The 22,068-nt window shown below is 39.4% G+C and overlaps 1 protein-coding gene across 8 annotated transcripts in view; it reads right to left on the bottom strand.

The window, feature by feature from the left end:
* Positions 1 to 3,381: 3,381 nt before the first annotated feature.
* Positions 3,382 to 22,068, bottom strand: part of palm3 (paralemmin 3) — a 57,297-nt gene continuing 38,610 nt past the window's right edge. For 6 of the 8 annotated variants that reach the window (XM_078164987.1, XM_078164990.1, XM_033624733.2 and 3 more), the window contains 6 exons: positions 21,697 to 21,777; positions 15,852 to 15,994; positions 15,212 to 15,284; positions 11,640 to 11,670; positions 10,839 to 10,892; positions 3,382 to 9,178 (listed from right to left, as the gene is read on the bottom strand). In XM_078164987.1, coding sequence (XP_078021113.1) covers positions 8,157 to 9,178; positions 10,839 to 10,892; positions 11,640 to 11,670; positions 15,212 to 15,284; positions 15,852 to 15,994; positions 21,697 to 21,777 — 1,404 coding nt within the window. In that variant the 3' untranslated portion in view covers positions 3,382 to 8,156. The remainder of the gene's footprint in view (positions 9,179 to 10,838; positions 10,893 to 11,639; positions 11,671 to 15,211; positions 15,285 to 15,851; positions 15,995 to 21,696; positions 21,778 to 22,068) is intronic. The other 2 variants (XM_078164958.1, XM_078164967.1) reach the window with 2 other exon arrangements.

Here is a 22,068-nt window from a genome sequence, read left to right as displayed (position 1 = left end):
TAAAACGGATGCATTCATGTACAAGTATCTCAAAATTGTGCTTAACTAAGTGAATTTAGTTACCATCCAGCACAGTTATCACATAGGACACAAGATATACTGAAAATAAATAAACGCTTCCTACTTTGGAAAACAGAGAGATTTCTTTGCATTCACAAACTATGTGAAATATTTCCCTCATACACACATACATCCATAAATCATTCATCCATCCATCCATCCATCCATCCATCCATACACACATACATACATACATACATACATACATATATCCATCCATCCATACTGTTGTTCTCACTGGGGAGATGCGGATCATCCTATAGGTGACATAGGGAGCTAACAAAGTCCCAACCCCCTTCCAAAAAACTAAGCCAAAACAAAACAGAAAAAAACAAACAAAATACAAACACAACAATAATGATCTACAGCTCTAATGCTTGAACACTGATAGGTAGGGTGGAGTGTAGAGTATGTGGTGTAGAGCATTCGAGTAAGAGAAAATAAAAAGGCAAAAGCCATCCACCCCCAACTGTACAAAAAAAAGAAAAAGTTGAAATTTGCAAATCTATTTTTACTGTTTTACAACTAATTTGTTTATTTATGGTGATTACAGATTGGCTCCTGTTCTTGTTTGTAATAAACACAATACATATAAAAGATAGTACTTTTTATTTTGGGAGTTAATCCAATCCCCACAAAAAACTTTGCAAACCCCTGATCTAAGGGTTATGTTTCAAAGTGCTCTAAAATGGTCACCTGACGGTTGGGTCACAGAGGGTGAGGGCTAAAACCCAACCTCCACCTCCACCCCCAGCACCACTCCCCCACCCCCAACCCCCACCCGCCTGCCTGTCTGTTGTCTTGTTGTGTCATGATAGCCCCCTGACCACCTGTGGATTTAGTGATTGTGAAATGTAGCAAAATTCTAACTTTTAGTCATTGTTTACACTGCATGTTTACTCTTACCTGTTGTTATGGTGTGGGTTCATGGTCAGTCAAATATTGCTCATCAAATAAAATGAAAAATGTGTCCACCTTTATAGAAGTCTCATGGTATTTTAGATCATTTATTGTACTGTGTTAAATACACATCTGAGTGTGGAAAGGAATAAAAAAATTATTAAAAACTTACCTCTACTTTGTTTGGCACACCAAGTTAGTGTAGATTAGTACAGATTAGAAGAAGATTAGAAGGATTTGATTTTAAACCTGTCTGGCAAAATGTGCTTTTCCAATATTCATTAGTGCTTATTCCCACAGTGAGACTGAAAGTGTGCTGAATTTATAATACACATTTAATTTATTATTTACACCCATGCCTTGCCTAATGTGATATTTTATTCATTTATTTCCATTTATTAGTTAGTTATTGGTCCCAGTTTAGCCAAACTTGGCTAATTTTTAGTCATGAAATACATCAAAACAGGAACGGCAATACTGTACATATAACAACACATTACATAAGATATATAACATAAAATACTTTAAAAACAGGGACAACAATACATAAAATGTAAAAACAAAGCACACTTCAAATTCCGAATAAGTTACAGAGTGTAGTCACACACTTGATTGTCTTGTAGCCAGGATTTTAAATGAACAATATGTGTCACAGTTTCTGGTAAGTGTTGGCAGACTGTTCCATGTGAGCTGCTCTCACTGAGAGAGCTGACTGTCCGAAGGCAGTCCTCCTCATAGGTATTACACAATCCCCTCTTGCCACAGATCCAATGTATCTATCATCAGTTGTTTTCAGCTTTATTAAGCACTTAGGGGGGACTAGTGTCTGTAACTCAGATGAGATTGTCTCAGCTCAGTCAGTGATGATTTCTTATGCAGCACTAATGGTGATGGGCATAGGTGTAGAATTCAGGGGGGATGCAGAGGATATATCTCTCTCAATATTTAAAACGTGCATTTGTGCCCTCCAAATAAAAGCATGAAGGAACAGAGGACTTTGATTTAGATAAGATTAAAGACATTTACACTGTAAACTGAAGCAGAAAAGGCACAAATTGGTGCATAAAAATTCACCAGAATGCAGGAAATTAAGTCTTTGACACTCTAAATCTTGTGATAGAGTACAAAAAAATCTCTGTTTCATATGTTGAAACAAAACCTATGCCCTTGGTGATGGGTGTTTGGCTTCCTGTCAAGCACCTTAAGAGCCTGGTGGTATACTGACTGTATGGGTCTAAGTGTTGTACACGCAGCGTGTGCCCAGCTGTCAAACAATATGACAGATGTGACATGATTATGGCATCGAAATACTGTGCTGCTGCTTTAGTAGTTAGACAGTTTCTGATATGGTGGAAATTTGAGAAGTTGAACTTTATCACATTTGCTATCATCTTAATTTGTTTTTTCGATTTGAGATTAAAATCAGGTGTTACACCCAGGGCACCTGGTGGTTTAGTGGATGGGGGCAGAGCAGGGGCCCCATTGCCAAGGCAGTGTCCCTGCTGCAGCATCCATGCGTTCAGTTCATGGGTTCCTGTCCCCCCTTCAAACCCAGACTGTCCTATCTAATAAAGACCTGCTCAGCTGCTGCTTGGATTTTGACAGTTGTCTATTACTGTACAGGTGCTCAGAGTGGCCAAAAAGCACCAAGAAAGATCTGTATTTCAGCAATGCTTTTTATAATGTGCAATACAATGTTGTTTTTGCGCGTTATATAAAATCCAATTATAATAAAATTTGAAGTTAATCTACTGTACTGTGCTCCAAAGTTAAATTATCATCGAATAGCTTAATTATCTTTGAAGTGCCTTTATACCTTTCCTTCATATGTTCACTGAAAGGATGACCTTGACTATAACCATACAAAGGTTCATATAGTTTTACAGAACACTTTTATGAAGGTCAAATATTAAAGTCATATTAGAAATTTAATATAAAAAAAATCCACAATAGGCTATAATTTTAAAGGATTCCTGTTCACAATGACCCAACTATGAAAAGTCAGCACTGATGTTAAATTCATGATTTCCCCCTATTCATTTATCATAATCCACCTCCAATTTCATCAGACTGTGAATGTTTATGTTGTTGTCTTAATAGTACGATGATAAGGTTATGTTGTAAATGGGGATGGCATTTTAAAATGATGTTTCATGTGCCCCTTTTTAACTTTGAGCACCTGGCCCTTTGAAGATCTCTGCACAGGCCCATGTGACAGTATCTGTTGACGTCTTTTGAAAACTGAACCTTTGATTAAGCTAAACTAAACAAGAAGACTGGTATGCTTATTGCCTGCACTTTGTTGGGGACCCTCATAAGGAGTAGGTGCTGTAAAGATTTGTAACACACTGCACAGATTAAATTTGAAATATCTAAGTAAATGCAATTATTAGTGAGTGAAGATGAAGCCAGACCTCTGGGGAAGATTGTAACTGAATTTATTTTCATCCACTTTTTTCCATTTGTTTACATCTGAGATGGTTGCATCAAGTTTATTTTCACAATTAGTTTTATTATATCAAACATATCAATATGAGAGGAAACACACAGGAAGCAGATTGAAGATATGCAAATGCTCTTTTCTTGGTTACTGTAGCTCATAGATCAGCATGGAGGGGATGAACTGAGCATGGCTTAACAAGCATGAACATAATACTGTATGATAAAGAAATGTACTTCCAAGTAATATCTGAGCATCTCGTGATCACAGCAGGAAGGCTTTTCTGACTGTGCACTGTGAACAGATCTCACGTGTCAAAGTCTCCTAAGCCTTTGGATCCTCTGTTTTCCCCTCAGTTTATGCGGTGGAACGTTGTGCACAAAGCTCCTTGGAAGGATCCATCACCAAAGGTTTAGGCATCTTCAGACACTCCGCCTGAGCTTTGAACTCGTCCAACTCCTTGTCATCCACCTCCCTCCTTTTGCTGAACAGGCACAATTCCTCTGACCTATAATTTGGTCCCTCAAAAGCCAAGCTCAGTATCACACAGTCTTGACAGGTCGTTTTGATGATGGTCCCATTGAAGCGAAAATACTCAGTCTTAAAAGAAAAGGTAGGGCCCTCTATTGAGACGTTACGGGAATCATAGTGGCACACATCACCGTAACGATTGGCTTGAGTGTACGTTGAGTTGTGGAAGTCAATAGTTATGCTGTCAATTGGTCTAAAAGGCTGTGGAGCTTCAATGATTTTCAGACTGTCCGCAACCAAAACCCATCTGCCCTCCAAGCGTTGAAGATCAACATGACCCCAAGGTTCAACCACGTCTTTACAGTCCAGAGGAGCTGAATGGCTCACAGACGTCAAGCAGAGGAGAGCGATGGCGCACACAGCAAACATGACTCTGTATGTTGAAATCAAATGCCTGTGGATCTGGACTCACTGGCAATGCAGCTTCTGTCTGAAAGTGGAGCCGGTATAGTCTCTTGTTGGCCTTTATAGCTGACCCAAAAATCCAGTTTCACAATCCTGAGAGCAGACCTTTGCTCTCTTTGATAAGTCAAATAAAAATAATCTGAAGACTGTGATTCCTTATTATTTACCTTTTTCTAACTCGTCTTACATGTAATATTGTAATGAGATTACTCCAAGACAGATAATGTACATAGCAGGGAATAAAACTTATCTTATTGGCTTACATTGAGAACTACAACTTTACTACATACACTCTGTTTGTTGAAATCACCAGGGCTATCAATCAATTTATTTTCAAATCAAAATTAATCGCAGAATTTCAAGTTAATTGTGATTAATCATACTTTTAATTGCGTGTTTAAAATTCCATTATTTTGCATTTCAAAACATTTTGTAGTTCATATTAAAAAGGTGACGCAGTTCTTACCAGAGTGTTTTGTTTGGGAATCAAATGAATGCAATGAAAATTTTACTTTATGATATTCACTTTTACTTTAGTGTGGCCAAAGAGACAAAATAGCAGCAGGCAATTAACCCTCTAAGAGTCACATATGTAGACTCATTTTTTGTCTTTTTTGGGGGGGACAGGAGATCTTTTAAGGAAGATAGCAGGTCAGCCGTATATGCTACATAGAAGTGGTATATATCACCTGCAAGATGGAAACCAGAAGATTCATTTGAGATGTAGCTCAGCACAGTGTGCCAAGTTTTTCTAGTCATAAATCTGTAATAGGTATAAACATTGCATGCAAAAAAAGTACATAGTTTGTGCCCAAAACTGTATGGGACTAACATAAAGAGGACATGTCTGTAAAGGGGAGACTTGTGAGTACCCACAGAAACAGTTTTCACTCAGATATCTTAATAGCTTCCTGAAAACCTTCTTCGGTCTTCTAGTTTCATATGATACCAGTATCATCACTAGACTAGAAATAAAACCCAGTCATTTATAGCCTTTAAAAGATAGGTAGTGGTGAAAATCACAGCGTGCAATTAACCCAATTTTTTTTTTTTTTTTTTAAAAGCTTTCTGTTTGCACCTTAATCACATTGCGATAAGTTTCACAGTGAAAATCGTATCAGAAAGTTCCACTTACTCAACACCTGACACTGTTTTTGCAATGTTTGTTTACTGGCATCCCCATTAGTTGTCCTTTGCTGTTTCAACAGTGGAGGACAGTTTCTGGGAATGTTCAGTTTGTAGTGGAATGATTCAGCGATTCTGGGATCTGATTCTCCAGCCTTCACCAACTCAACAGCCCAAACACTCGTATTATCTTTGCAACAGTACACACAATCTGCCCCCTTGGATTCATGCTTAAAATTAAGACACAAATTGCTTGTACGAATGTGTCATCTGTGAATGCAGACCGCAAATCTGGTTTTTGTGTTCTCATAGTTTGTTAGAAATTGTATTATGAAGAACTCGGGAAAAAAAGTACTTTTACTGCACTCAAGGAAAGTATTGGTGATTTCAAAAGTCTGCTCAATAGAAGAAAATGTAATATATTTCTTGTTAATTTTTTAACGGTCCAGTGTGTAGGATTTAGAGGGATATACAAAGAAGATTTATTACAGTAGCCAAGAACGGACAAACTAAGCACTGGCTATAGTCAGGGCCATTCAAGTTTTTCCCAACAGCCCCTATAGTTAGCAGCCACTCCACTATGAGCAGCATTAGAGACATAAGTTTCAGCTGGTTGCACACTTCAATCCTCACCACTAGATGCCACTAAATCCCCCTATATCTCACACTCTCTCTCTCTCTCTCTCTTTTTTTTTAAAAAAAGATATTTTTTGGGGCATTTTTGCCTGTAATGCACAGGACAGGTAGGTATGAAGGGGGGAGAGAGAGGGGGGATGACCATAGACTGACATGCAGCAAAGGGCCACGAACTGGATTTGAACCCGGGCCGCTGTAGCAACAGCCTTGTACATGGGGCGCCTGCTCTACCACTAAGCCACCGACACCCCAATCTCACACACTCTCTTTGCATGCCAATACCCATACTACCATACTGTTTAGTAAGCTAGAAAAATGAGAAATGAGTATGTCCTGATTGTATGCATACTGCATGCAACAGTACATACTTTATGAGGGCAGCTGTAAAAGAAAAAGTTTGCAATTTGGAACGCACCCTGGATCTTTATTATATCAAAAGGTACTGGCTCCTCATATGGTGGTTCTCTGAAACCCCATGGCTGTTGGAGAGGATCAACTGGGAGCTCTCTGCTCAGCAGGACTTGTTTTCACAGTTATAGGGCACATTGCCGCATCCCTTTCCCCCCGGGACTCCGACTTTGGTTTGGTCCTTAAGATGGCTGTGCCGTTAGCCATGGAGCTACCACAGGGGCAGGTAGAGACACTGCTGGGACTCCAGGCAGCTTTGATAAGCTCCATGGACTTGCATAAGGGGAGGATTTTGAGACTTGTTGCAGGAAACACAAGGTACATCGTCTCATGAGTTCAGTCCCTGTAATCCTGCTCTTTCTGCAGCATGTCTTGTAGATAGATCTGGATAGTTCTCTTCTCATACCAGTTGCTTCCAACTCCTATTTTATCAAGTGTGTTATAAGAGTATGTGACAGACAGCTGTCCTAAACCAGTTGTCGCTGGTTTAGGAATAAGAAATACATAACATTATGAAACAACTGGTTAAATATTATCAAGTGCGTTTGTTTTTGCATGACACAATGATGTCGTCTTCGGGAAAATCTACAATTTCAGATATAGAGATTCTGGATGGACACCAAGTACATTAATCAATGTATCACAAATGTCAGTTTAATCATTTAACCATTCATCAATCATTTCAAAGCTGACATCTCAGACACTCTCAATTCAACATCTGTCTGTGTTCAGTTTATACATCCATGCACAGATCTATGTCAGGAGCTCTGGAGCCCCTCTTTCAAAAAGCACATCTGGTAAAAATACAAAGTTCATACTTTCAGGTATTTTAAAATAATTTCTCTTTTAAACTGACAATGGCCCACAAAATATTCAGCGGAACACGCTGTTGTTTATAAATTAGACCGTTTCATACTATTAGTCTCGGTACTGTCAAAACCTGTATTATACAGTGAATAAAAATGTTCAGGTTCTATACATAGATTAAAAGAATCTCTAATAAAAGACCAAAATCAATGAAATAAATCAGCTTTAAAGTATTTAAATTAGAAGAATGCCCTCTCTGAACCTCTCTAGATCTTTGGACGTTGGATGTTATATGTAGATTAAGAAAATTACCCAATGAATTATACATGTAGATACAACACTTTACAATAATACATCTTCAGTCTGTTTTGTTGCTTAACTAACTCTAATTGGTGGGTTTATTATCTTATGCAGATTGGCTGGCTCATCTGCTAACCAGGAAAATTAAATCAAATTCAAACAGTTAAAAAAAAACACACACACACACCTCCTGTTTTGGTCCACATTGTAGGAGAAGAGAATTTAAAAGTTTAGTTCTGCATAGAGAGCTCTTCAAGGCACTTAAACACTGTCAAGTTCAGTCCATACCTCCCCCCGTCTTCATGTTGGAGAGAGCTCACTTCCTCTCAGAGTATTAAAACTCAAGAGTGGAATGAGGAAGTTTCAAGATGAATACAAGGAATGAGAGCAGAGAGTCAGGGAGGAAAGGGAAGTAGCTTGAGGACTGATCTGAAAAACGATGGGTGCATAAAACAAAGAGACGAGGGAAGGAGTGTGTTATGAATTGAAAAGCAGAGAGACAGACTGAAGAGGGAGAGAGGAAAGGAATGTACAGAGAGGGCAATTACATGACAGAGCAGCACTGGCAGGTTTTGTGTTTGGGTGCCTCAGTCTCCTTTCCCTGGTTAGCCCTGGTTGAGCTGTGTGTCTCTGTGCTGGCTGCTGCTGCTGCTGCTGCTGGTTCTGCTTGGGTGTCGGGGGCTTTGGCCTGCGACAGAAGGGGTTCCTGCTCCCCCAGCCTTGCCTCTGTCCTCTGGTTCTCCTGGGGTTCGGCCAGGGGCACCTCCTGGAACTGGCCAGGCAGAATGGCAGGCTCTTGGGCTTTTAATGCTGCTTCAGCTCCCTCTGCTGCAGTTTCACCCTCAGCCTCTAGCTCAGGGGTGAGACTGGAGGGTTGTGCCTCAGAGTAGACTGGCACTGAAGCCACTGTAGTGCCCTCTAGAGCACTGGCTGGGGACTGCACCTGCAAAGAGGTTGGGTCTTCAGATTCTTTATCCTGTCCTTCAGCTTCTGTTTCTCCATCTCCGTTTATCTTGACGCCACCCTGCATGTCTTCATCTCCAGTTTCTGGTTGCGCCTCTGCAGTGGGTTCAGTAGCCTCAATCTCTTCTTCTGGCTGTGTGAAGGTTTCTGGAGCTGCTTCTGCTTTTACTACCCCCTCCACAGCCTCCAGAACCTCCACTCCCTCTTGGCCTGCTTCTGGAATCAGCAGAGGGGTTTCCTCCAGCTGCGCTGTCTCCTGCTCATTTTCCTGGGGTGTAAGATCCTCAGGTACATCATCCCCTTCATCTGTGATAATCACTCGTTCTGCTCTCATCACCAGAGTCCCTTCCTCTTCCTCCTCCTCCTCCTTATTAATGTTGACATATGGAACCTGACCAGGCTCTGCCTCAGAAACACCCAGGCACGACCCAGTCTCCAGTTTCATGTTAATAACATCTTCAGAGGCTACAACTGCTCCATTGGTGGTGGGCTGAGTGTCGTGATCGGTGTCCACTTCAATGTCTCCACCGCCATTGGTTAGAACAGCTATGGTTTCTTCCAGTAGTGCGCTTTGGCTAGTCTTCACTTCATCTTCAGCTGTTCCTGATGAAAACAGCAAAAAAATATCACTGTGAGCAAAAGAAGAGATATCTGTACAATTGCATGAATTAGAAAAGTTGGCACTGAATTTAAATGATGTTGAATAAATTTGTAATCAATATGCCACACTGTCTTTAGCACTGATTTAGCTTTCATTATAGGTAGTGTAAATGTGAGACTTGATTGACATTAGAGGTTGCTTTTGCAGTTGCTCTGTCAGTGCTCAAAACAGGTGGCTTTATGTATTGTAATGCAGCTAACAAAAGGCTGTACCATCAATGAATCTTAATGCATTTCATTCAGAAGCTAATAAAGGGTAGCACTGTTACAGCTACCTGCTATAAAGTGTATACTAATAAATGAGGGCTTCAATTTGTTACAATCACTGTAAGTGGATATTATACAGAAAAGAAAGAAATGTTAAGTATTTTAAGCATTTTAATGAATGCTTTACCTACAAAATGACTATTTGTAAATCAATTAATCAATCATGCCATGTTACCTTGAATTTGTGAAGAAAACTTTGTTTTTCTGATATTCCTCCATGGATGTATTGATTGATTAGGGAACACATTTATGGACAACAACACCATATCAAAAACATCCATTTACAAATGCATGCATTTTTGCCAAAAAAAAAAACAAACAAAAAAAACAAAAAAACAAAACAAAACAAAAAAAAAAACCTTTGTGTTGTACATGTGTTTGAGAAGTACTGAGCATATGACTGGATAAATCAGACTTGGATTATACTGCACGAGTTGTGAGAGTTTGTTAACGGATGTTTTGATGTGGTTTTCCTTTCATTAAACACGGTCCCAAATCAAATAATTAATCAATATTTTGCCATTTTCCGTGGCGGCATGTGAGTAAAACAAACTTTTGTGCACAAATTAAAGGTAACACACCATGACTATCTGACATACAAATGGTTGTTTTGTGGTTGAAGTATTCCTTTAGGGCTATGTCATGAGATATGAGAGACAGTATTTGATGAAAATGTTAGAAACAAGACGAAAGTGAGCAGGAGATAAACTGGCAACAGAATAAAGAACATACATTACATGCAAATATAGATTCTGCAGTATGAAGTTATAGACCCTGAATGATTTAATACAAATGGATGGGTCAATTTCCTTTTCAAAACTCTTTTGTCCCCTTAAGCAGCTTCAGTAGCTGTCCATGTCCCTGCTGCCCTCTAAAAATGCAAGTTAGGCATCTGAGTAGTATCTATTAGCATACATATATATGCAAGCCTTTTTCAACATGTGTAAATATTCATTGCAGCATGCATGAACTTTTTTGTGGAGTACAGGTATGTCCGTGCCACTTCTTCCTTTATAATGCAAATTTCTTAAGATGAGTACACACAATGCATACAGACAGGTATTTCTATAGGGGATTTCATAGTCTATAAGGGGTTGGGGTAGGATGGAGATTTCAGAAGAATAAACAAGAGGAAGAATGGAAAGGAAATTAGATGTTTTCAGGTTAAAAGTGAACAGAGCGATGTTGACATCAAAAAGAATATAGATGTGATTTAATGTGTGCAGGATTTGTTTCTGGATAATTGGGGTTTGCAATCTGTGCATGAGCTTTATGAGAATTATTGTGGTGTATGTATGTGTGCATTTTATGACACGTGAGTCGACTCTGTACCCACCCAATCCTAGTGTGTTTTTTTCTCCATTCTGCACAACAGCATCTAGGGCCATTTCTGAGGAAGAAAAAAAATGTATTCATTGCATGTAGCAGTGATTTTTTAGTTAGATGTGCAGTATAAAAATTATTAATCCCTATGGATTTAGTGCACCATGGGGTACTGATTTCTTAGAAAATTACACCATTTTACTGAAACTTTAAATCAAAATATTCAAAGATGAAACTGTTGCTGTACTACCAGGCCCACACTGAGGACAGAATTAAGCTAATCAACACACCTTTGCTTTTCTTGAATAACTTATCTTGTTATAACATCAACACACAGGTGCAACATTAGAAGATGGCAACAACCTAACTAAAAATGTGCTTTTTTTCATAATATAGTATCCAAGTTCTTTTCATTGCAAGCAAATAGATAAAAATGGGAAGGGGTCATTTAACAAATGATCAATATGTACTAATGTAATTAAGTAAGAGCAGCATTAGAGGCACAGTTGTGATTGCAGCCAGAAAAACAGTGTATCTGCACTCAGTGACATGATGAAGTGTTGCAGGGTTGACATGTATTGGACAAAATACAGTGTGGATGGATGACAGCAATGCTTCGCTGTGCACTCTGTTACAGACTGAGCTTGTCAAATTGCTTGAAAATAGTCACGTTAACTCCTACACTGTGTGAAATTTGCATTGATTTATTGCTTTCTCTGGCAGAAAAAAACGCTAATGGATATGTGATTTTCTAAAATGTCCACTGTATTTTTAACATTTCTCTGCACCAAAAGGTTTATCTGATCCCACTTACCTGCTCCGGCCTCTGCCACTTTCACTGCCTCCTGTTGGGTAAGAGGGACAGTGGAGGGATTAAATTTACTGTGACTCAAACTGTGAAACTGTCTGTGTTGTGCTGCTCAAACCTCTGGTGTATTTTAAAGGGAATATAAAAAGACAACAAATGAACTGCAAATACCAGAGCATCACACAAGCTTTGAGAAAACAGTCACAATCCAGAATATTTGTCCTAATGTCATCTAAGTAAGTTTCTATCCTACACTCTCAACAGCACAGACAAGCACAGACTGTCAGGGTTCCTACAGCTTAAAGCAAGTTAGATTTAAGACTTTCTGAGACTTTTTAATGTCACTCAAAATTAAATTTAAGACCGATTTTACAATAACCAATACTGAAGGAAAAAAAAACATGAACCGACATCAGTTACTCAGGGCTGGGGACAATTTTGCTTATTGTTAACATAAAACATGACTTTTTTTTTCGTGGACACGAAGGTAGAACAGAACTGGGAAATACCTGCCATTTGTTGGCAAGCTGTCATTTTTTTTATTTCACACTCTGCATGTGGGATTCCACTGCCTTGATTCCTGTCATGCCAAGTTTGAATTTTTTTTCTGTAGAATATAGTGAGGTTTGCATGCAGTGCCTTGTATTGGTTTCAGCCCTACTGAGAAATCTTGGTTAAATAGCCAATTTTGGTTGAATCTGCACTTCCCCATGCCATCTAGGGTGAGAATTTGTGTTTCTTAAGATGGCTATGGCATTATCCACCTAACTCTCCCTAGTACTCATTGCCTTCGTTGGTTGGATTGGTTAGGTTTAGGCAAGAGGAGTGGGATTGCTTCGGGTTAGGGTAAGAATGTCATGGTAAACCAAGTAGGGCGGGTCATGCCTTCGCCATGCTTGGAAACATAAATTCATGTCCAGGGTACAGTGACATCTAGCTAGCAGACAGTGGATCCTCTGCTGAGTATCCTGGCCAAAAAACTGTGTTGTTGGCTCACCTATGCTTATCTGCATGATCTGCATAATCTAATGGAGAGGTTGGAGATTGCAACCAACTAAAACTTGTCCCTTCTGCCAAGTATGTAGGAAAACTACTGTGGCTGACATGAAAACACAAATGGCCCTATCTAGAGCCTGTGTTTGGTTTGTCTGTTCTGAACTAATGTAGAAACAACATGGTGAGCTCTGTAGTAGAGGATCTGCCCCGTATGTGGATATAAACTGCTCACTCTAAGGTGTCAAAAACACAAGTCTTGTTTTCAAGAGATTATTAACTATAGAAAACATTTTTATTATATTATATTTAATTTCTGCCAATACATCTCCCTAACGATTTTACACTGGACATTTATTGCGTCCACTGTGGACTCTCAGTTGAATGACAATGATGATTTTAATTGTTAAATGACCATGACATTCTGCCTAGTCGTAATATTGCGAAAATTAGGCCTATCCTGACCCGAAAAGATGCAGAAAAATTGGTCCACGCTTTTGTTACCTCAAAGCTGGATTACTGTAACTCTCTATTATCTGGTAGCTCTAGTAAATCCTTAAAAACTCTCCAGCTAATTCAGAATGCAGCAGCACGTGTACTAACAGGAACTAAGAAACGAGGTCATATTTCTCCTGTTTTAGCTTCTCTGCACTGGCTCCCTGTAAAATCCAGAATTGAATTTAAAATCCTACTGTTAACTTATAAAGTTCTAAATGGTCAAGCTCCGTCATATCTTAGAGAGCTCATAGTGCCTTATTATCCCACCAGAACACTGCGCTCCGAGAACGCAGGGTTACTCGTGGTCCCTAAAGTCTCCAAAAGTAGATCAGGAGCCAGAGCCTTCAGCTATCAGGCTCCTCTCCTGTGGAATCATCTTCCTGTTACCGTCCGGGAGGCAGACACCGTCTCCACATTTAAGACTAGACTTAAGACTTTCCTCTTTGATAAAGCTTATAGTTAGGGCTGGCTCAGGCTTGCCTTGTACCAGCCCCTAGTTAGGCTGACTTAGGCCTAGTCTGCTGGAGGACCCCCTATAATACACCGGGCACCTTCTCTCCTTCTCTCTCTCTCTCTCTCTCTCTCTCTCTCTCTCTCTCTCTCTATTACTGCATCTTGCTAACTCGGCCATTCTGGACGTCACTAACTCGGCTTCTTCTACGGAGCCTTTGTGCTCCACTGTCTCTCAGGTTAACTCGTATCGCAGCAGTGCCTGGATAGTGTGACGTGTGTGGTTGTGCTGTTGCCGTGGTCCTGCCAGATGCCTCCTGCTGCTGCTGTTATCATTAGTCATACTTCTACTGTTATTATACACATATGATTATTGTCACACATGTATACTATCAGATATTAATATATTATTATTAATTATAATATTATTACTTTCATTAATGTTGTTGTAAGCTACTGTCATTACCGTCTGTCCTGCATCTCTCTCTGTCTCTGTCTCTCTCTCTGTCTCATTGTGTCATACAGTTTACTGTTAATTTATTATGCTGATCTGTTCTGTACAACATCTATTGCTCGTCTGTCTGTCCTGGAAGAGGGATCCCTCCTCAGTTGCTCTTCCTGAGGTTTCTACCGTTTTTTCCCCCCCGTTAAAGGGGTTTTTTGGGGGAGTTTTTCCTTATCCACTGTGAGGGTCCAAAGGACAGAGGGATGTCATATGCTGTAAAGCCCTGTGAGGCAAATTGTGATTTGTGATATTGGGCTTTATAAATAAAATTGATTGATTGATTGATTGATTGAGCTGAAAAGCCCTACCTGACCTTTGAAAAGTTGACCCCTTTCCAAAGTTTGGTGTAGCATGCACTTAACTAAATCAGAACCGCATAGATAAACTGTAATCATATATGTGTATAGCTTTAACAGTTAAAAAAACAGCTTTGGCATTGGCCTAAAAATATCATCACATTCCTAGTCTCATCAGAAAGCATTAGGCAAACAAAGTGATAAAAAAAAAAATCAGCTTCAGTTGCCAGATATTAGCTGTCACTCATTCTCAATCTGCCCACTAAACCAAGGCTTTGCTGGCAGGGCCCGTTAAAAATGATGTATTTTCACACAGAAGATAAGGTCATACATTCCATGTCTCCTCTATCACAGGCTGTAACAGCTATTAAAAATGAAATCATCCTCTGTTTATGTCTCCAGTCGATTTGAGCTGAACTCCAAAAGCCAAAATTAAGATGAATATATAACCATAAAAATACTTCACTAAAAGGACCCTGGAGCAGATGGCGGAAGAGGAGGGACAACGCTTTTGTTCTACTAAAAAGACCTTCAGGTAAACATAACTTGTGCTTGGCTTGAGGTGAAACAATAATTCCAGAGTGGATCAAGTGCTAAATTGTTTATGTAACAGGGCTGCTCACATTCATGAAGGTTCTGCTTTTGAACAAGAGGTGCTACATCAAAGGTACATTAAGAGAGGAAATGAATTATTCATGGCAAAGAGCCATAGACAGAAGTTGTGGGAAATTTTCTGCGTAATGGAGGATGATGGAGCGAGCTTATTCCGACACAAATTCCAAACCCCTTTGTGTCCAGAGTGTGAGTGGACGAGTGTGTGTGTGCAAGTTCCTCACTGTTTGGCCACCCTCCATCTGTTTCTTCAGCTTCTCCTCCTCCTCTGTCAACTGCTGATTCTCTGACTGCAACCTGAGACGGACACAAAGTTGTGCAGACAGACACAAAAACAAACACATAAAATTTATACCTTGAATGCACTCTTAGTTTATGTTTTAATTTAATGCTTATGATCCCAATCTAAGTAACACTACAGTAGGCACTTTCTTCTCGGAAGCAGTATGATTAAATTCCCCCAGCGGCCATATACAGTTTGAGGAGCCCTGGTGGTGAGTGGGGCAAAGCTGTGGACCTGTGCAATAATAAGATTGGGATCTTGGAGTGTAGTCTTCAGGGACTTGACAACATTGTCCACTGCAATAAGTCTAGTACTGTCTGGCAAGCGAGTAGGCTGGATCACCCTCTTGCCCTGCAAGTTCAGTACTGGCAGGAATTAAAACTTAACTTTGCCAAAGCATACATAATGTACAACAACAGCAAAAATGACAAGAAAACAAAAATAGAAAAGGGAATGCTGCAGCTATCAATTATACATGAAGTTTGAACTATACAACTACAACAAAAATGTGTCAGTTCTCTCCAGCTCTGTCAGCTCACAAACTGACTCACACACAAATAAACACACACACACAACCTCACACACTGTGGCTGTACTTGTCAATGCGCTTTTCGATCTCCTGGGCCTGGGATCCCCAAAGAGGAGAGCGAGGGCTTTGGGCGTCTGGAGAGGTTGGGGACAAAGGAGCTCCTTCCATCAACCACTGGTCTCTCAGAGACTTCCTCTGAGGTGAGAAAGAGAAGGCGAGGAAGAAAAAGAATGTATTGTGGTGATCTGATTATGTTATTCAAGCAACTGTAATCATAACATGACAAACACTATACTCTTGGATGATGATATTAGACCATTGTGGGCAACTCTGCAAATCAGTGGGCAGAGGTGCCTGTTGGCAATATCAGATTTTTGCATTGCTGTGATGGACTTCTGTGATATGGTGCTTAATTTGCTGGATAATCCAAAAACAGACAGACCTGGCTGGTTATTTAGTCATGAACAGTTTGGTCAGTTGATTTTCCAAAAAACTGACTAAACCACAAAACATACAGTAGATAAATATCAAGATATAAAACTACATGTACAATGATACAGGATTCATTTTTAAAGCCCATACCTTCAGTGGAACAAAGCTCTTTAAATGAAATATCAGTTTAATTATTTCACGTTATTTTATAAGCATTTGTTATATGACAATATGTAGCCAGTGAATTAGATATCAGAAAATATTCATATTAATATCTTAATAATTGCTTTAGTTTTATCACCCATCCAATTGTAGGTGGCCTTTAAGTCTTTACTGGGAGCAGCAATTTGATAAACACTGCAAAATCAATGACAGCTTCACCAGTATTTGAAATTAGAGGCAGATACTGATATGGATATTTGAGTGCTAAAATAATCTAATGGCAATATTCTGGCTGATTTTTCTTTAAAACCTAAACAAAAGTTTTTATTAAGGACCAAAAGAATTGGAACTAAGATAATACTCAGCAGGACAATTTAAGATATGTTGTCAATGTTCTCTGGCCCACAAACTGACATATGTGATGTTGACACCATCCGGTATTAACTTACTTGCAACACATCTCAAGTATTGTTTGTTGTCAATTGTTAATTTCTGGGTATCTGGCTGACATTTAAACAGATACAGACATATCTGTGATTAGCTCATATTGGTCGATAATATCAGTCTGCTGGGTCCTGAATCAAAGGTCAGGCTCTAGTTACAAATCAGGAGAAAAGCAATGCAATAAACAAGAGTTAGACCAAAGGACTGAATTAGGCTAACTACTAGGCTAACGTTAGCTAACAGGATTTAGGAAAGTAACTTATGGGCTAACTGTCAAATTATCTGTAAAGGAACATACCAGAAAAACAAAGTATTAATGTTACTTATCCATTTAACATCCACTAATGTCACAGAACAGTTAATTAACATTAACCAAACTACAATGCTAACTCAGAAACAGACAGCTAGCTTAGCACGTACATTATAGCTAACCTAGCACTTAGCAGCTAAGAGGAGTTTTCTGTTCAGCCAAGTCTTAGCTGAACAGAAAAACTCCTCTAACTCCTAAAATTACATAAACTTGAAACACCTGTCACAGAATAGCTATGATAAATGGAGTACCTACAGATAACGGTCCAACAAGGTATGTTGAGAGTAAATAAAATATGCCCGTCAGCGTTTCACAAAGTGGAAGATGAAGCTAACAATCAGTGTAACTCCAACTGCGGTAAAACTGTGCCAGTACTGGTTGCTCCTAGCAACAGAATGTTCAACTGAAACCAACTGCCACTGGCAGAATGGTGAGAAACAGAGAAAGACTGTGTCCATAATCACTCCTGATTTGCTATCTAGTGCACTATATTTAGCCTCCATCACTTTAAATGTGTGTCTAAAGTGTAAAATATATGCACTATATTGTGTCCTCGAAAATGCCAACAATAAAATGAAAAACAAGGTTCCCATACCCTGACAATACCACTGTGTCCAAAGTTTATACCTCATACCAACTATAGACTATATTGTGTGCTCATCTTTATAGTAAGGCAAGGCAAGTTTATTTATATTGCACACTTCAGCAACAAGGTAATTCAAAGTGCTCTACATAAAACACCAAAAGCATTAAGACAAAGTGGAAAAAAATACATCATAAAAGGACATTTAGTGCAATTAAACCCTTGATTAAAGAGCTAGACAACTGAAAAGAAAAAACAGCTAAAAACATATTAAGACAGGTATAAAATACAAGAATAAAAATTACAGTCAAGTGGCAACCTCCAGCTCTAAAAAATGAAGCCAACACATAAGTGCCTTATCTTATGTTATCGGTTTACAGCCTGGAACAAAAAAAATATTTTGGTCTCTATAGCTGATTTCAACATTCATGACAACTGCACAGGGGGTGATTTTGTTTTATAACTCACATGTTTACATTTTATTAAGGCTTAAAGTTATGCATATTTAAGGACTGGCTGCTTTGGGTCGCAGCCTGTCTGCTCATAGTGCCCCTGGCTTCTCAGCTAGATCCACCCCTCACTCCTCCACTGGCCAGCCTCTTGCCCAAATATGATCACTTCTCCAAAAAGTCAAAATGGCAACAGCTGAAATGCCAAACTCGAGGCTTTAAAACATAAGTCTGCAAACCAACAGGTACCGTCTCGGTAGTTATGTCCATTAATTTTACAGGCTATGGTTACAGTTCAGTGTAAGAAATTAATGACTACTTCCTTTATTAAAAGGCAGCAGCAAAGAGAAAAGCCCTCAGCCTGGACTTAAAAGAAGTGAGAGTTGACGGAGACCTGCAGCAGCAGGCTACTTCTTTTACAGTACAAGTCAACATACATTTCATGTCAATCACACAACTGCCACTGCCAATTAAACTAAAGCAGGAAAGAAAATGTTTTCATTTTTAAACAGGTCCTTCATTTTCTTTGAACACTGTATTGTGGGGAAATTATGTATTGTGTTTTTGTATGAATACTGAGTGTTTTGACTATACTTTAATTTGTCAGTTTTCTTGTGTGAACTCAATACATATTCAAAACAAAATTAGTAGCCTGCGTAGAATTGGGACACAGCTTACATTTTGCTAACAATCCCAAAATGTAATGCATTGCATAGATACAAAAATTACAGTCATGCTACATTACACATCAGTTACAATGCAAACTGACTTAAAAGATGGCTTAAAAGATGTAAATCTCAATGTACTACTAACTATAAAGTAAAACGTGGGCATTAGCAAGAGTCATCATGATATGTGATTTCAGACACAGAGAGAGAAGCAGAGGGAGGAGAAGTAAGATGTGCAGAGCAATGACATGGCCAGAGTGAGAAATTGAGATGGGGAGAGTAATCCAAAATGTGGTTATTTGAGGGTGTAAAGGTAGGAAAAAAGGGGGAGAGAGAGAGAGAGAGAAACACACCGGTGAACACGTCAGTGGTCTTCATCTCAGCTATCCAACAGAGAGGACGTTGGCCCGAATCTACAGCATGTGGGTGCAGTTTTTACTCTCATCTTATTCCTACACTGCTCCAGTAAATAGACATGACCCAGTGAACAAAACATGCCCCGGGCTACTTACCATTCCCTCCTAACAGAACACCAAAACAAGCACTTTCAAGTTTTACAAAAACAGGAGCGCAGTTCTCTGCAGTTTGTAGAGCTCAGTACTCTCTGAACGTCATCTTCTTAACATGTTGGTCTAATACACATCTAAATAACATCCAGTTTCTATTGTTTTTTTTTGTTTGTTTCGTTTTGATCTTTTAACTTTTTTTCCCCAGAGCCTCCACTCCACTCCTCAACACAGACTCCCTAAAAGCTTTCTGTGTGTGTTTGTATATTTGACAATGATTAACATAGCTCACAAAGGCATACACTGCATGAGTTTCCATTGTAAACCTGACAGTCCACCTCAAACTACAAAAGCTACTATAGGTTTCATATTGTTCTAAAACAGTACAACTTAATTTTACCTGAAGATATTAGTGTGAGCTGTATAAATGTCACTTTTTTTACTGATAAATGTGGAAAAACTTCCTTTTCAATAATATCTTATTTAGTTTTACTTTGATGCATTCAGATACAGTATGCAAAAAAATACATGAGCAGTGTAATGATATCAAAAAAACTCTTCACCTTTTTAAAAATCATTCACAGCTCTTTTTTTCCAGGACATTATAAGTCATGTATAATGCAGACTTTGGCAAACTTGTCATGTTTTGTCGCTAAACTAAAGCGAGTAAATCATGTACTATCAGGGAAAAAGTTTAAATGTTATTTGTCCTTCAACAGAAGTTGGACATATTTCATGCTACATCCAGAAACAAACAAACAAATGTGGTGATGTACAACTGCACCATCAGAAAGGGAACCCTGGTGATGAAAGCGACATCAAAATGATGTTGTGATGATAGTGTTTACACCGCCATTTGTCAGGCTTAAAAATCCAAGCCTGCCATTTTATACTCCATAAATGTATTTCCTTTGGTATTTGCAGTACCTCTTCACAGACAAATAAATTCCTCTTTATTTTTTAACTTTTAAAACGATTGCACATTGTAGATATTAAACACTTCTTTGAGATAGTTAAACCAGGAAATTGTCAAGGGGAAGATATTTTTCACTTAAACCATTTTAACCATTTGTGTTTCTCTGTATGTCAGGACTAATAACACGGGCTACGGTGTGACTTAGTAAGTATGACAGCCGTGTTGCAACCAGTTGACCTTGGTTCAAGGGCTTGTTTCGGCAGGCATCTGTGCCGCTAAAGTGCCCTTGAGCCAGACAGCAAGCTCTCGCCAGCTCTAGGAACGCTGGTCTGCAGCTGACCCTGATGAGCGGAAATAAACACAGTCTGTCTGCAGGGAAAATTTACTGTACTAAATCTAATCTATGAAACAGCCAGGATGATCATTTCAAACATTAAAAAGTGGCTATGTGCAATATAATCTAGTGCAAAGTACTCACAGCAGCTACAGTTTCTCTTACCGTCTGCAAGCTTCTCACTTACTACTGAGGTGAAAGCAGCTGAAAACCCATACATCCCTCCAGCCTATGGCCCTATGTTTGCAAAATCTGGCAACCGTTAGCCAGTAGCTACCTACTTAACTATAAGCATCACAAAAACATCTCTGTGTTTTCTCATGCAGTCCAGAACAAGCACTGCTCTGTTTCGCTCCCCGTGCCTTTGGCTGACTGGACACGGCCCTCTCTAAACTTTCCTGCAGGTCAAGAGCTGTGTATAAGTTGCTGCTCCCTCCTATCACATCCTTACATCTACCCTGGGGTTAGAGTCAATGTCAAAGCTAATGAATGCACTAAAAGCGATGATGATATCACCTCCTGTGAGAGAAGGTATCAGCATAATCATTTTTTAAATGAATCTCTTAAGTCTCTCGCAACTTAATTATACTGATGCGATTCATGTTTGAAGCACTGTGCACGAACACACATGCACACAAAAATATGGTTGGCGTAGCAAAATATTCTCTTGCATGACCACACCATCACACACATGCACACCCGCTTGCACACTGCACAAATTTCACACAATTTGAGGAATGTGCCCCAGGCCAGCGTAGCACAGTGGAGTAGGAAGTGGGAACGCCAGTCTGGAAATGATGTGAAAACAATAGAGCAGCTCTGTGACTTGCCGAGTGTGTAAACACTCACATAAAAACCGATTTCAGCAAAGGAAGGCTTGCCTCTAACCTTGCAGGAGACCAGGAAGTGTGGAAGGTTGTACAGTTCACATGTGTGAGAGAGTGTGTGTGGAAACAAAATCATTTTGGAGGCTATCCACTTGCTAACAAGCTGGAATGGGTCTGCAGAAGATTTTAGTGGGAGTGAAATTAAGGTTGCATGAGTGTGTGAACGGATGAGGCAGGTTAGATCATCTTGTGTATGTGTGTCAGACCTTGAGCTGCTGTAGTCTGAGCTTCTCATCCTCCAAGTCTCTCCTGGCTCTGTCCTGCTCCTCCTGCAGCCGACGCTTTTCCTGACGCAGGAAAAGAAGGGGGGTGGGAGAAAAATTTGCAAAACAGTGAATGAATGTAGACATATTGATATTTTAGGTAGGGGGGTGAGAGCAAGAGGAGTTCAATTTTATTCACATAAAGAGAAAGATGGAGAAACTCAGATCAGCAGTCAGACATAAAAAAGCTGATGTAAATTAATGAACAGAAACAAAGAAAGGGAAGAGATGGCAGTGAATAAAACATCACTGGGAAGGAGTAAAACGGGGACACCTGGTCAACCATCTGTCACAAGGACACTGTCACCATAGACA

This window comes from Epinephelus lanceolatus, chromosome 3 (genome assembly GCF_041903045.1).
Source record: "Epinephelus lanceolatus isolate andai-2023 chromosome 3, ASM4190304v1, whole genome shotgun sequence".
NCBI lineage: Eukaryota > Metazoa > Chordata > Actinopteri > Perciformes > Serranidae > Epinephelus > Epinephelus lanceolatus.
The sequence above is the reverse complement of the archived record's forward strand: the minus strand, read 5'-3'. Positions and strand labels throughout refer to the sequence as shown.